At 39.1% G+C, this 14,489-nt stretch overlaps 2 protein-coding genes across 10 annotated transcripts in view; one reads left to right on the top strand and one right to left on the bottom strand.

Annotated features, from left to right (window-relative positions):
• Positions 1-3,633, bottom strand: part of Fars2 (phenylalanyl-tRNA synthetase 2, mitochondrial) — a 507,072-nt gene extending 503,439 nt beyond the window's left edge. For 2 of the 8 annotated variants that reach the window (XM_077801822.1, XM_077801825.1), the window contains exon 1: positions 3,484-3,568. The gene's annotated coding sequence lies outside the window, so the exon portion shown is untranslated. Of the gene's footprint in view, positions 1-3,483 lie in introns of all 8 variants that reach the window. The other 6 variants (XM_077801819.1, XM_077801818.1, XM_077801821.1 and 3 more) reach the window with 6 other exon arrangements.
• A 192-nt stretch (positions 3,634-3,825) lies between these two features.
• The window catches only part of Lyrm4 (LYR motif containing 4), a 142,186-nt gene continuing 131,522 nt past the window's right edge, over positions 3,826-14,489 (top strand). The window contains exons 1-2 of one of the 2 annotated variants that reach the window (XM_026380660.2): positions 3,826-4,224; positions 4,432-4,510. In XM_026380660.2, coding sequence (XP_026236445.1) covers positions 4,470-4,510 — 41 coding nt within the window. In that variant the 5' untranslated portion in view covers positions 3,826-4,224; positions 4,432-4,469. Of the gene's footprint in view, positions 4,511-14,489 lie in introns of both variants that reach the window. The other variant, XM_026380659.2, reaches the window with a different exon arrangement.

The following is a 14,489-nucleotide window of genomic DNA, read 5'->3' as shown; positions in this document are numbered from 1 at the left end:
CTTCTGTACTACTCTAGCATTTGGTATTACTATGCCTATCACAGCACCTTTCAAACACATTATAGTAAAAATATTACTGTTTTGTCTATTCCTCTATAGGTTTCTAGGAGGAGGGGGCTCTCATCACTTTAACTGCACTACCTTTTATAATGTATGGCACACACACAAAACACTCATGCTAAAGAAAAAAAGAAGGGTTTCAGTTTGATCTTCTGTACAATCACTGATCTGATGTTTATGGTCTCTCCCAGTTTCGCTTTCTCTTAGAATGAAGGATCAAGTAATACCAAATGATGGGCTGGGGTTCTAGCTCAGGGATAGATAGAGCGCTTGCCTAGTATGTGTAAGGTACTGAATTCGATCCTAAGCACCATATTAAAAGAAAATAAATTTATTGTGTCCATCTAAAACTAAAAAAATTTTTAAAAAGAAATTCTAAATGAAATACTATTAAAAAAAGATAAAGACAGAAATGTATAATGAAGATCTGTGTCTACATATGGAGTACAATAATTTCTAAATATTGCGTGGCTTCTATATAAAATTTTCTTTACACATCAATTTGATAATTAAGCATAAAGATAGTAAACTACTGTTTATTATGTTAAGAGAAATGTCTCTTTATGAAACATTAAATACTCATTGATAACTCTAATTTTAATAAAAGGCAATACATGATTTTATATAGGCAAAAAACTATGCAAACTTTTGTGAAGTTATATTTATAATTATGTATACATGAATGTTAAGGAAATTTTTACATTTGGGGGCTTGATGGTAGGTACCTTCTAGTTTACAGTTATTACCTAAGAAAAAATACAATACAGAATAGAATGCATACTGAAGGACATCAGTAAGATTCATTTTCAGTTTCTAGTCCAATTCTACTCGAAATCTCAAATAGTTAATATTTTAAAAATATATAGTCATCTCTGCAGTGAAAGTGTAATTTTTTTGTTAGTCTTTAAAGGCAATGATGTTCGGCACAATAGTAAATTGCTTCAAATAAGGGGTTTTGTAAAAAGTTAACATTAAATAGTATTGAAAGGGAAACTCCTTAAACCAATTAAATTTAGTAGTGTCTTTGGGCAAAGAAAACAAAAGTAGTCTGAGAATTTGGAAACCCCAGAACCCAAGCAGGTTCTGAGAACTCCAACCAACAGTATTATTTGACTATATTTATTATGCTATTGTCTATATTTATAGAAAAACTGAAGCATAGAAATGTTAATTGGCCACAGCTTAGTCAATCAAATGATTAAAATTTAATTGGTTAGTTGGCTATAGGGCCTCCAGCAACCAACCAGTGGTAAGTTACTATAATTAAACTTTTTGCTGGTTTGGTCTGTTGGATCCACTTGTGGGTGCCCAGCCCAAATCCATTGACTCTGTTTTAGTCAGCTTTTTTGCTGCTGTGACTAAAAGATCTGACCAGAACAATTGTATAGGAGGAAAAAATTATTTAAGAGCTCACAGTTTCAGAGGTCTTAGTCCACAGAAGGTCGGCTCCCTTCCTTGGGGCTGGAGGTGAGCCTGAACATCATGGCAGGAAAGTTTGGCAGAAGGAAGTAGCTCACATCATGGTGATCAGAAGGCAGAGAGAGAAAGTCTCTACTCTGCAGATACAAAATATATACCCCATAGCCATGTCCCTAGTGAACCACTTCCAATAGCCACACCCTACCAGCCTCCAGTCACCACTCAGTTAATCACATCAGGGATTGATTCACTAATTAGGTTAAGGCTATACCCAATTATTTCCCTCTAAACTTTCTTGCATTGTCTCAGACATGAGATGTTGGGAGATATCTCATATCCGAACCATAACAGCCTCCCACAAATTTTACTTCCAACACTGGGACGCTGTCATTTTAAGCTCAACCATTTATTGTAATAACAGATGAATAGGCTACCCAAACAACTTTAGCTTTACATAGATGTTTAGAAAGTTGAGACACATTATAATCAATGTATATAGATTCCTTGATAATTAGGCCTAAGAAAAAAACCAGTCAGTAATTATTATAATTTCTTGGGCATAATGTATACAGTAACTATTCACTTTCAAGCTGAAAGCAAAATACAATAAAAATGTAATCCCCACTTTTGGGGGGAGGGTTTACTAGGAATTGAACTCAGAAGTACTTTACCACTGAATTACACCCCCAGGCCCTTTTTATTTATTTGCTTTATTTGGGTGGATGCAAAAACCTGAGAAAAAAAATTTAATTTTTATTTTGAGACAGGGTCTCTGAATTGCTGAGGCTGGTCCTGAATTTGTGACCCTCCTGCCTCAGTCTCCCTACAGAGTCATTGGGATGACAGGCCTTCCCAACAGTGCCTGGCTAATTCTCATTATTTTAAAACAAACCAAAACAATTTTCCTGTTCATCCTTTTCATTCTGATAGCTTTGTCTATCTGTAACTTGTGTTGATGTTGCTTTTCCAAGTGCCACATATTCTATATCATCAGCACTTAACAGTGTATCATCTTAAAACAGCTCCGAATCTTGCTCTATAACAATGTGTAATTCCCTTGATCTTGGAGCCTACGAAATCCCAAAGGAAAAAGTATTGCAAGTACTTTCACCAAACTCGAAACAATAACTAGACCCATCAACAAGAGTAACAGAAGTTCTGCTACCCTGTTTAAAAAAAAAAAAAAATCTATTTTGAGATTCATAGACGTAGAAATCCTTAAGAAATCAGACAGGTGGTTTAAAGGGGCTTTTATTAAAGCATTTGCTCAACATCTTTTCTAAAAGGCCATTTCACCACGACTACAGTATTTGGATGCAAGGACATCAGGTTCTACTTACACTACAAAGCCTGGTAAGGTCGGAGAAGCGATTTCTGTGCTTAGAGTTATTGAAAATACTAAGTTGTTTCAATATAGAGGAAAGGCCGTCTCTAAACCAGATAAAACAACAGAACACATGTTAATGCAAACTTGGTTTTTATATACACAATTAAACTTCGCTATGTTTTGGGACAGAAAACTATGGCTCTTCCAAAGTCGGTCACATAAACAGTCCAAAAACAAAAGTGCTTTACAAGCACAGTATGAAGAACTGGATGAGGCTTCCTGGAGCCCAGTCCCACGGTCAACGAGCAAAACGCGAAACTTTATCCACCACTTTAAGAAGGTAATTCAGAAAATTCGAAGTCTTCTGAGAAAAGGCATGGAAAATAACTTACTTAGCTTCTTGCTTTGGCTGTCAAATAATACTGAGAGTCACTAAAGCCCTAAAGATTCTCTAATTGATCAGGAACATCTATAACCCAGAATTCTCGCCATTTTGAATATTAGATCACAAAATTCTGAGGACTCTTGACTCGTGGAGCGGGGGGGGGGGGGGAACACCTCAAGAGCCTCAAAGAATATCCCGGAAATGGGAAAAATCCACAGCGAAGTGCAAACTCCCTACCATATTAACCACCTACGTCACACCCCAAGCTGCAGCAAGGCCACCACACACCCACCGTCCTCCAGGGAGCTCAGACCCGGAATGTTTCAAAATCAGAAACGCGGCAAGCTTACACGCTCTCACCCACAGCTCAATCTCCCACTTCATGGACACCAGTACACGATGGGCGCTGCCATTTTGACAAAAAGCGGGTCCTACACGAAAGGCCCCTGAGAGAAGTCGTCCTGAGCGAGGCCGGAGCACCAGGAAGCCGCTGGCCGGTCACCACGGCGCCTATTACACGGCAACCCCAGCCAAGAGAACACACCCAGACTGCAATCCGCGACGGGGCTCAGCCAAAGTAAAATCACCCTCGAAATGGCAATTAGTCTGTCAGGCACTGCCAAGGGCAGCCACAGTCGTCGAGGGCGGGGCTTCGGCGCGGGGCGCGCTCGGTAACCCGGGCAACGCGGCCTCCGACAGGTGCAAAGAAGAACCAAGCTTCTGAGACACCGATGTCTCCGCCACGCCCCTGGGCGGTTCGCTAAGGCGGTTGGCGACCAGGCTGCGCGCTTTCAGTGCTCAAGCCTCCGACCTTCATCCACCAAGGAGCGTGGCAAGTGGTCACAGGCCGCCCCAGGTTTCCAGCCTCATTGCCCAGTTCGGCCGCAGGAGCGGCGCTTTTCGTAACCCCGGGAGCCTCCCCGGAGGAGGCGGGAGCGCGAGCACCTCCCCTCCGCGCCGCCCCCTTAGCTGCCCGTAGCCCTGCCTGCGCCCGCCTCCAAGAGGCGCGGGACGCCGGTCGCCGGCCGCAACGGTACTCACCTAGGCCGAGGGCCGCCCGCGGGCAAAGACTGTTGCTGCGGGTTATTTCGTTCGTGGCTTTTGTATAGGCTGAAATTTGGGTTGAGTTAAACTCAGGACTTCCGCAAACGGGACCTGTTTGGGGTTTGTTTGGGGTTTTTGGTTTGGGGTTCCCTCCCCCCCACTTTTTTTTTTCTTGGTTCTTTTTCCAAAATGGCAGCCTCCAGCCGCGCACAAGTGTTAGATCTGTACCGAGCGATGCTGAGAGAGAGCAAGCATTTCAACGCCTATAATTACAGGTGACCCGGCGGGCGGCGGGGCCGGGAGGGTTCGGGGCGCGGGCGCCCCAGAATGTTCCCAGGGGCAGGGAACCTCTGAGGGGCGCCGGCTGCCTCGAGACGGTGATGAGGGTCCGCCACCAAAAAACGTGTCCCTGCTAATTGGTGTGGTCCTCCGAAACCTCGGGCGGGGAGGAGCAGAGGGCTTGCCCTTCGTTGTGCCAGGGAAGACATTCAGAATCTCGTGACATTTCCCCCCCAAGTTGGATACCTTGGTTTCGTGCCCTGGGAGCATTGATTAACGTCTTGTTTCTGAAGGAAATAAGGATGGACATGGAAGCTGCGAGTGGTAAAGTTAGGACCAGTTTGTTGCATATGCAAAACTTCCCTTGAGAATGGACATGGCCATTCAGTCGCACATGGCCCTAGAACTGAAAGCTCACTTTAGTGCTCCCGATTGTTTCCCAGATGTCTTAGTCTTTTGGGTTGCAAGAAGCAAATCTGTTGTACTAAGAATGGATTAGCAGATGTGGGACCGAGCTTGCATCCACAGGTGTTGATAAAGGGAAAAATGTTTCATTTACAGGTGCTGAAATGTTAGTTTATGCTTGATAACCAACAGGGATTGCCCCTGTAGGACCTTTAACAACAGGAGAATGGAGTGTGCACTCCTTTTTACATTTTTTAATTAGTTTTTCACTTATACATAAGAGCAAATTATAGATATCAGTGGGGTACCACGTGAGATTTTGGCACATTTACTAGTGTAACTTCTTCATGCAATAAACACTTATATTTTTATACAGCCCACTCTTTCCATCCCTGTCTGGTCCCCTGTTTAAGTCCCTTATTCTTGCTTTTTATCTATCTCAGAGCCTCTGCTTTCACATAGTTTCTCTTATAACTTCTGATCCCTTATACCTGTGTGTTTTATGGATTACCTTTCTGCATTCTTTCAGACTTTGTCTTTACTATATGAATCCTGAGTTTGAGCCATAGTCCCAAGAGCAAGAATCTGATTGAATCAGCTCATCTCTTTTTTTTTTTTAATATTTATTTTAGTTTTTTAGGTGGACATAATATCTTTATTTTATTTTTATGTGGTGCTGAGAATCCAACCCAAGGCCTCGCTCATACCAGGTGAGCACGCTACCATTGAGCCACATCCCTAGGCCCCTCAGCTCATGTCTTTACACCAGACTTCACTTTAAGTGACTGGCCAGGCTCCAGAGTGTATCAGAGAAACAGAGCCCACCTCTGGAGCAGAACTGGTTAGGTAGGAGTGTGAGCTGGTAGGCCTTGTGCCCATTAAGCCGAATACAACGTCAGTAAACAGGAACACTGAACCTGTCAAGCACTGACTGTCAAAAATTTTCTTAGAAGCCTGCCTAGGAGATGTAACCATTTTACAAATTTTAGAACAACATCTAAGCCATACCAGTGAGATCACAATCCACCCAGTCAAATGGTTAAATAAAAGAAACATTTCTTGGGAGAGAATGATTTTATAGACACTGGGCATACTAGTAGATTTTTAGCAGAAATTAGGAAAACACCATGCATGAGGTATTTATCATTAGGGAACACAAAATATGAGTAAATAAGAGGAAAACAATCATGTTTCCCAAGGTCCAGAAGAAGATATGTTGTCATTTTAAGTTCACTCAGAATAAACAAGGATTGGGAATTAGCACACAGTTCCCATATTGAAAACACTGTGTTTAATAGAGGGTATATCCAACAGCACATTTTAGGAAAGAGTAACAGTTCTCAGAGAAGATAAACAACTTTGGATAAGTCAGTCAACCTCTGTTTCAGTTTTCTTGTTTGTAAAATTAGAATTTTGGACTACACAATTTCTAAGAACCCTTCTCTTAAAATTCTAGCTGGAAGTGACTTGGGAGTCAATAAGGAAAAAAGTTTGCAAGTGAATAAATGCCATTCAATGGAAGTAAATTTCAGAAAATCAGTCAAGGCTGCACTCAGTAGGTAGAAAATTGGAAATGACCTTCAGTATAAGCAACTGTAACATAATAAACCTTTAAAAGTAATTGGTCACATTATACTTTGAGTATATGCTTTCTAGCTAAACTTATTACCCAAATATAAAATATCCAGAGGAATCTGGTGGTTATTTTTCAGTATTGCCTGAAATCGTGAACATAAAACTGAGATTCCTGCTAGTTTTATTTCCCAAGATGAAAACTGAAATTGTTACGTCCAGTGAGTTTCAAGGATAGCCCTTCTGTCCTCTCAAATCTCATCAGTTGTCAGTATAGGAAGATCAATAAAAATACCCATTGATCTTTTTGTGTGCCACTATTTTATGTTATTTATTGACACATTAGTTTTTGAGACAGCTTTTGAGGTAGGTACTATTTTTATAAGAGTAAGGCAAACAAGACAGAAAGGTAACATCTCAAAAGTAACACAACTAATGCCAGATAAGCAATCAAAAGTAGATTAGGATGCATGAAGATTGTCGTACCTGAAGTAATGGCAGTAATGAAGTAAATATTTGTTTAATTCTCTTGCAAGATCTAGATGTAGGCCACATTTTAATAGCATGGGCCCTGTCTGTTTTTCCAATCTCCAGCCCAGCAACCCTCACACATGGATCCTGCCCTCTGTCATATTCATTTCTAAATTTTTACCTTTTTTTTTGGCAGTGCTGGGGATTGAACCCAGGGTTACTTTACCACTGAACTGCATTCCCAGCCCTCTTTTATTTTTGCTGATGCTGACATCAAATTTGTGATCCTCCTGCCTCAGCCTCCTGAGTCACTGGGATTGAAGTCATGTGTCATTGCTTCAGGCTTGGTTACGGTTTCTTTTTTTTTTTTTTTTTTTTTTAGTTGTACACAGACACAGTACCTTTATTTTGTTTATTTGTTTTTATGTGGTGCTGAGGATTGAACCCAGTGCCTCACACATGCAAGGCAAACACTCTACCACTGGGCTACAACTTCAACCCCTCATTTGCAGTTTCTTAAATGTGCCAGATTCTCCTGGGCGTTCAGACCTTTGCAAATACTGTTCTATCTGGTGTGTCTTTTATCACCCTTGTTTCCCCACTTTCTTTGAGATTCAGCTTAATCAACACCTTCTCTGGACAAAGTTTTTTTTATTCTCTTTTCACAGCTCCTATCCCTATCTGTGCCCCTACCCAACAGACCCCATTCCTAGATGTTCATTTAACATAATGCTACCCCAAAACTTCTGAAATCTACTTTGCCCACTGTTGTACCAGGCCCTGGAGATAGGAAGGTGAGAGCCTTGGGCTCAGCAGGGGACTGCCATGAATGGTTTTAGACACTTCTGTGGACATAGAGACAGTTTTTTGCAGATTAAGTGCTGTGTTAAAAATATGAGCAGTTGAATCAAGGAGGCCTCCAAGAAGATGACACTGGATCAGAAGCGTAAAGCAGCATCAGATGCTCAGATAACAGGAGACAGTAGAATATTACTGAAGAGCTGAATGTGCTTAGTTTAGATACTTTTGTTTTGAGATACATTCTCACTAATTTCCCCAGGCTGGCTTTAAACTCAGTCCTCCTGCCTCAGCCTCCAGAGTTGCTGGATTATAGGCACATGCCACTGTACCAGCTGAGGTTGGAAAGGTCCACATATTTTGAGGACTATGGTCCCTGCTAAGGAGCTTGGATTTTTTTCTTAGATAACATGCAGCCACTAAAGAGCCTGAAGCTGTAAAATGACATGCCAGGTTTGCATTTTATATAAGATCACACTATCAGCAACATAGAAGATAATATTGAGGGACTATAAATAGACACTAAATAGAGATTGTGACAGTGCAGAGGAGAAACTAAAATCTAAGGACAGGAGACATGAAAGATTCATGTGATAAATAATTAGAAGATAAAATGGTTAGAACACTAATGGTTGATAGCAGAATAAGGAAGAAGAAATCAAAGCAATCTAGAATACTGTCCAGGTTACCTTAAAGCACAGAGGGCAGATAGAGAAGGTGTACCATTAACTGAATTAGAGGATGCAGAAATAAATGGTTGTATAGAGAGAAGATTTTGAACTTATTTTTAGGGTATGTATAAATGGCCCTTAAGACACCAAACAGAAGTAGTTTATCTTAGATCTGAAGCTTGAGGAATGACAGTACTGAAGTAGGCAGCTCCACTAACTCTGTGGGACCCTGGCCAATTCCACTTCACTCTCCATTCTACAATTTCTTAATTTGTAAAATGAGAAGAACTTACTAACTCTTCTACCCATCTGCCACTGATTGAGAATGATAATGTTAATTATACCATTCCTAATGTGAGTAATATTAACAGCAAGCACCTTTCTCTTTCTGAAAAGAGAAGGAAGGCATTAATGGAAGGCATTAATGTGAAATGTTTTTCCCCCTTGAACATATCGACTTATTCCTAATATTTTTTGAAAACCCACAGTGTATTTGGAGGGATGGGGGTGGGGTGGGGACTGTACTAGGACCTATAAGTAAGTGGAATGCAAACACAAGATGGCCCTGCTGTTCAAAGATTGTGGTATGGTTGGGCTTAAGGATAGCTAAAGATACTTAAGAGAAAACAAGCAAACTGATATATGTTCCCAAATGGTAGAGTTTTGTAAATGTAGTGGGTTTCAGGATACACATAGGAAATGTGTTAATCTTACCAGCCCTAATGTGCAAAGTATTAACAGCAAGGAATACACATAGGAAATGTGTATCCTGTAACCCACTACTTGTTATTAATAGAGCACAATCATCTAGGTCTTCATTTCAGTTTTAGTATTACATATCTTTTCTCACTTAGAAACTTTTAAAGACATCCTTCATTCCCTTTCCCTGAAAAATCTTTGCTGTTAAACTAAATCCTGCTATTAATCTGAAATTGCTGTTGTGTAGGAAATTCCATCCACCTGTTATTTTTTGCTTTTTGTCCCTCAGCTCAGTTTAGAACTACCCCGACACATCATCTGGGACAGCCATCAGATTGTTACATGTTTCATTTTGCTTGATAGTATATTCTTGTGTGTGTGCATGCATGTACATGCACATGTTCAGGATCAAACTTAGGGAACTATGTATTTGATAAGTACACACTCTACCACTGACCTGTAGCCCCAGCTCACTGGTATATTTTTTAGAGTAGTACCCCCCTCCAGTTTTTAAAAAAAAGAATCACTTTTTTTATATTTTAAAATAATGCTTTTAATGTATGTGTATATTTTGAGGCATTGAAGAAATCACGGAATTCTATTTAAAACAGCCAAATAAGTTTACATATGTGAAATATTGAAGAGATCAGATGTCTCTATGAAAACTGCTCTTTTTTTTTTTATATTGCAGGATATGTAAGAACACAGTAAATGATAGGAAAAATAAGAGAGCAGAAGACCTGTTTGTTAAATTTTCTAAATTCCTCCCAAATTAAGTCTGAATTCATTTGTTCTGAAGTTATACTGCTGGGCTCATATATAGCCTCTGGCACTTTGTTAGAAAGAACCATTGTATCTGACCTCCTCTTCAGGGCCCTATAGGCAAGTAAAGGCACTTCCTGTAGGCCTAAAAGTACTTTCTGACACTTTTGAAAGCTTGATTGTTCATTACCACTAAATTCAAAAAATTAGAATTTCAAAAAAATGCTTAGAATTTCAAAAAAATATATATATTTTTTTCTATGATAGTTGCTAAAGTTCTGCCATGTTGAATAATGATTTTGAAAAATAAATATTGTTACAACTACCTTCTAGAAGAAAATGATATTCAGATTGAGAAAATTACATTCAACAGCCTAAATTTGGGGGTGAAAAGTAACATTCTTTTTACTATAGGTAATAGAAGTAAGTATTAAAAGTTATTAGATCTATGTTTCATTGATGATTTTTTTTTTTTAATTTCAGTTTACAAAAGATTCTAGATTGCACTTTTTCCATCTCTTTTACCTTGGCCCATCAAGCACTTTTAAAATGTACTAACATGCATGCAATTAATTAAAAAATAGTAAATGAAAATATCAAGATTAAGAGAAAATAAAGGTAGATACAAAAATAAAGAGTAAAGTTAAGCCACAAAATGCAATTCTAATATGATATTCCTTAATCTAAAGTATCTTTAAATTATTCTGTGTTGCAGTACTTTTATGCAAAGTATAATGACAATACATTCTGCTTGAAAATGACTGTGAAAAGCATGATAGAAAACTGATTGCCTCTTAATGATTCTCATCAATAGCCATAGGCACTTTGTTAAGGGTGAAAGGCATTTTGTATCATTTCTTCTTTTCTGACTTTGATTCCCACTTCATCAAGTAATAGATTTTTACATTTGTCTTAGCATTTATTTTTTTAATTAACTGGTACCTGGCTAATTTAGGAAAAATCAAAGCGTTAGAGCCCAAATTAAATGCTAAAACTAGATAAGCTACATAAACCAAGCTGTGAGCTTCTTGATATAGCAAGGTTCAGCTAAGCTAAGCTGAGTCCTCCTGGCTGTTGTCTGGATTATTGATAGGGATGCCTGGAATAAGGTTCTCCCGCTGATCTCTGTTCTCCTTTTAAGAATTACACTAAAACTTGCCAAGCTTATGACATGATGCTACCATCATGGTATCTTGATCATTATTGCTTCATAGACCCTCCCCATTAGCATTCTCCTTGACAGTATGGTAGTTCCTTGAATTCAGATATTTTAAGGTTAAGGAAAGAAAAATAACTTTTTTAAGAATGAACTTTTGTGACAAAAGAAAAATGAAAGCCTCAGTGACTTTACAGAATTCCCCCCTTGCCTTTCTTTCTCCATGTTATGGTTTGGATATGGTTTGAATGTGTCCCCCAAAGGTCTATTGTGGAAGGTTGATCCCCAGTGTGGCAATGGTGGAAAGTTGGTGGATTCTTCCAGAGGTGAAGCCTAATGGAAGCAATTAGGTCACATGGCATCAACCTGGGAAGGGATTAATCCTGGTCTCTTGGAGTTAATTCTTTGTTGAGGGTGAAGTATTATAAAAGGAAATCATTCCCATACTTGACCCCCTTCTAAATGTAACTGGTTCCCACTCTGTTTCTCTGCTATTTGCAACACAACCAAGGGGCCCCTCACTACAGGTTTAAATGGATAAAGCCACTGTATCTTGAACTTACAGCCTTGAAAATTGTGAGCTATATAAGCCTATTTCCTTTACAAAATTCCCAGCCTATTTTATATCGCAGCATAAAACTGTGAAAGATACACTTAAGATTTTGACTCCTGGATTTTATGGTTGATTTTCAGATTATTATGAATGAATCATGAGTGAGGTAATTGTCTTTATTTTTTTTTTATTTTTTTCAATTCTGAGAATCAAACCCAGGGACTTGTACATGCTAGACAAGTGCCCTACCACTGAGCTACACGAGCCCGCAAGAAGCAATCTTGATTTAGAAAGATTCCTGCCTTTAATTAAGAAACCTTGGTTTGGATTTTAGGTCAACTAATTTTTTTACTTTGTGACTGGTATAAATCATTTAATTTCCTGTTTGTCATCTATATATTAAGGCTATTACAATTTCAAAACTTTTTTGCAGAATATTTGGTATTCTAATAGGTGCTTCAGAATTACTTCCAGGGTGGGGATGTAGCTCAGTAATAGAGGGCTTGTCTAGTATTCAGAAGGCCCTAGGCTCAATCCCTAATATTGCCAGAAAAAAGAAAAAAAAAATTATTCTGCATTCAGCAGATAGCTCTCCCAGTCCACCAAACCCACATCTGCAAATTCAAACAATTGGGAACGGCAATATTTGGAAAGCAAATTACTTTGCTGCTGATGTGTACTATGTAGTTAAACCTACAGTAGTTACCTCTTTTAGTGAATTCATACAAACTGCGTTTCTTGTCATTAACTTCTAAATAATGCACTCTAATAATTATTTGCATTGCATTTACATTATATTCAATATTATAAGTAGTCTAGAGATGATGTAAAGTATGTGGAAGACTGTACATAGGTTTCATTTAAATCCTCTTTTTATTTAAGAGGCTTATACATTTGTGGATATTGATATCCCAGAAGGCAGGAGGGTATCAAACTCCCAAAGATCCTGATCTTACAGATTAGTTTCTACAGAGTTATCTCTTATAGTGTTAGTCCGACTCCCGAACCGTTGAAATTTGTCATAGTTAACAGTCATTTCATTAGCTCATTTAAAATTGTTGAACCATTTTTTGCAACAGTCCAAAGAACTTGAATTTGTTGGGAGAATACAACTAGAGGTAAAGTGATTCCAAACAAAGCATCAGGCATAAGAACAGTACCTTCTTGATTGAAGAACATGTTCTGAGGTCCTGTGTCCAGTAATATTATTTGTGAGAACATTGAGACATATCCAGCTGATCTTAAACCATCTGCAGCCATATTTCACCTAACCAGAGGATATGTTCTGAGAAATGTGTTAGGTGAGTTTCGTTGTATAGATTCCATGGAGTGCATTTAGGCAAGCCTAGAAGCCTAGGTTAATCATTTGGTGCAAGCTCTTGATGCAAACAAAAGAATATAGACATGAGATGAATGAGGCAACTGTCAGTGTCACACAGCATATCGTCTTACAGTGAACTTTTTTTTTAATTTCTAGAAGGAAACCAAAAAAGAATGACAGTTAATACATAAACCACCAACATAGTCTTTACTGTCATTGTCAAATATTATCTACTATACATAATTGTGTGTGCCATGCTTTCTTATGACTGGCAGCACAGTCGGTTTGCGTACACCAGCGTCAGCACAAACACATGAATAATAGATGTTGTACTACATTATCACAACTGCACTGTCCCCAGACACTATGAATTTTGGGCTCTGTTTTAATCTTATGGTACCACCATCATATATATGGCCTGTCACTGACCCAAATATCATTATATAGCACATATAATATTTGGATCTGTAGTTCATCTGCAGCCCTCTATATCTGCTCTCACTTCTCCTTCTCTAGTTATTATGTATTTTTATATGCTGATTTTATCAATTGGCCTGTTAATGTTTACAAATACTTGATCAGTTGATGGCATCTGTTTTCAGAGTAGTTATTTGTTTTATTTGATAAATGGCTGCTACCCTCATTGATATTATTTATGTATTGACTCTATGTTTGTTCTTTTGTTCCGGTGGACACCCCTCAAACCTGTCCATTCCTTTTCATCCTCACTCCCTCAGCTCAGCCCGTCATGACTTAGATAGCTGCAGCCACATACTAGAGTTGATCCCTTCTGCACCCTGCCCTCCTCACCAGGTGGATTCTCAACTGCAAGGGCAACTTATTGAACTGTGTGACTACAGGCTAAGTGTGGTAATGGGTAATATTTTGTGAAGAGGAATTTTAGTAATTTCTCCAATTTAAAAACCTTGCAAGGAGCATAACACAGATTTGAACCTGAACCAAAACTTTTGACTTTTACTTCAAAACCTCTTCTCTCTCCACTTTCTTAAAATGTGCTACTGGTTCCATATGACTTGGAATAAAATTCATTGTTAGCTTCACATACAAGTCTTGTTCTGTCCCCCTCTTTCTATCTACTTTTCACACCAACCAAGACAAACTCCTTCTCTTGTTCTAGTGGTGCCCCTTGACTTTTTTATGTAAACCTAGGTGATCATATATTGATCTCTGAGTTTGGAATGCATGTTCCTCCCTTCTTAAAGCAATTTTGTGCTCATCTTTCAAAATCCAGCTAATAGGTCAGTCCTGGGCAGGCTGTCTGCAGCCTCCTAACCCCACATTGTTCCCTTATTTTAAAATTTTTCAAAGAAGAAAAAGGGGGAAATTAGAGTTGCTTCTCACTGCTTTTGGTATCAAGTTCCAAATCCTCACCTATAGTAGGCCTACATTTTCCTTCCTCTTTAGCCTTATGTCATGTGACCTTCCCATTTGGGGGAAGATCTTGTCACCCTGGACTTTCCCTGGTCTCATTCCCAGGCTTTTCCTCTGTCCTGGTCTTCCTTCCCTGCTCACTCACGGGGGGCCCTGGTGAAGGCGCTCCCCAATC

The sequence above is a fragment of the Urocitellus parryii genome, chromosome 8 (genome assembly GCF_045843805.1).
Source record: "Urocitellus parryii isolate mUroPar1 chromosome 8, mUroPar1.hap1, whole genome shotgun sequence".
Taxonomy (NCBI): domain Eukaryota; kingdom Metazoa; phylum Chordata; class Mammalia; order Rodentia; family Sciuridae; genus Urocitellus; species Urocitellus parryii.
Note: the sequence above shows the minus strand (reverse complement) of the source record. Positions and strands in the feature narration are given on the sequence as shown.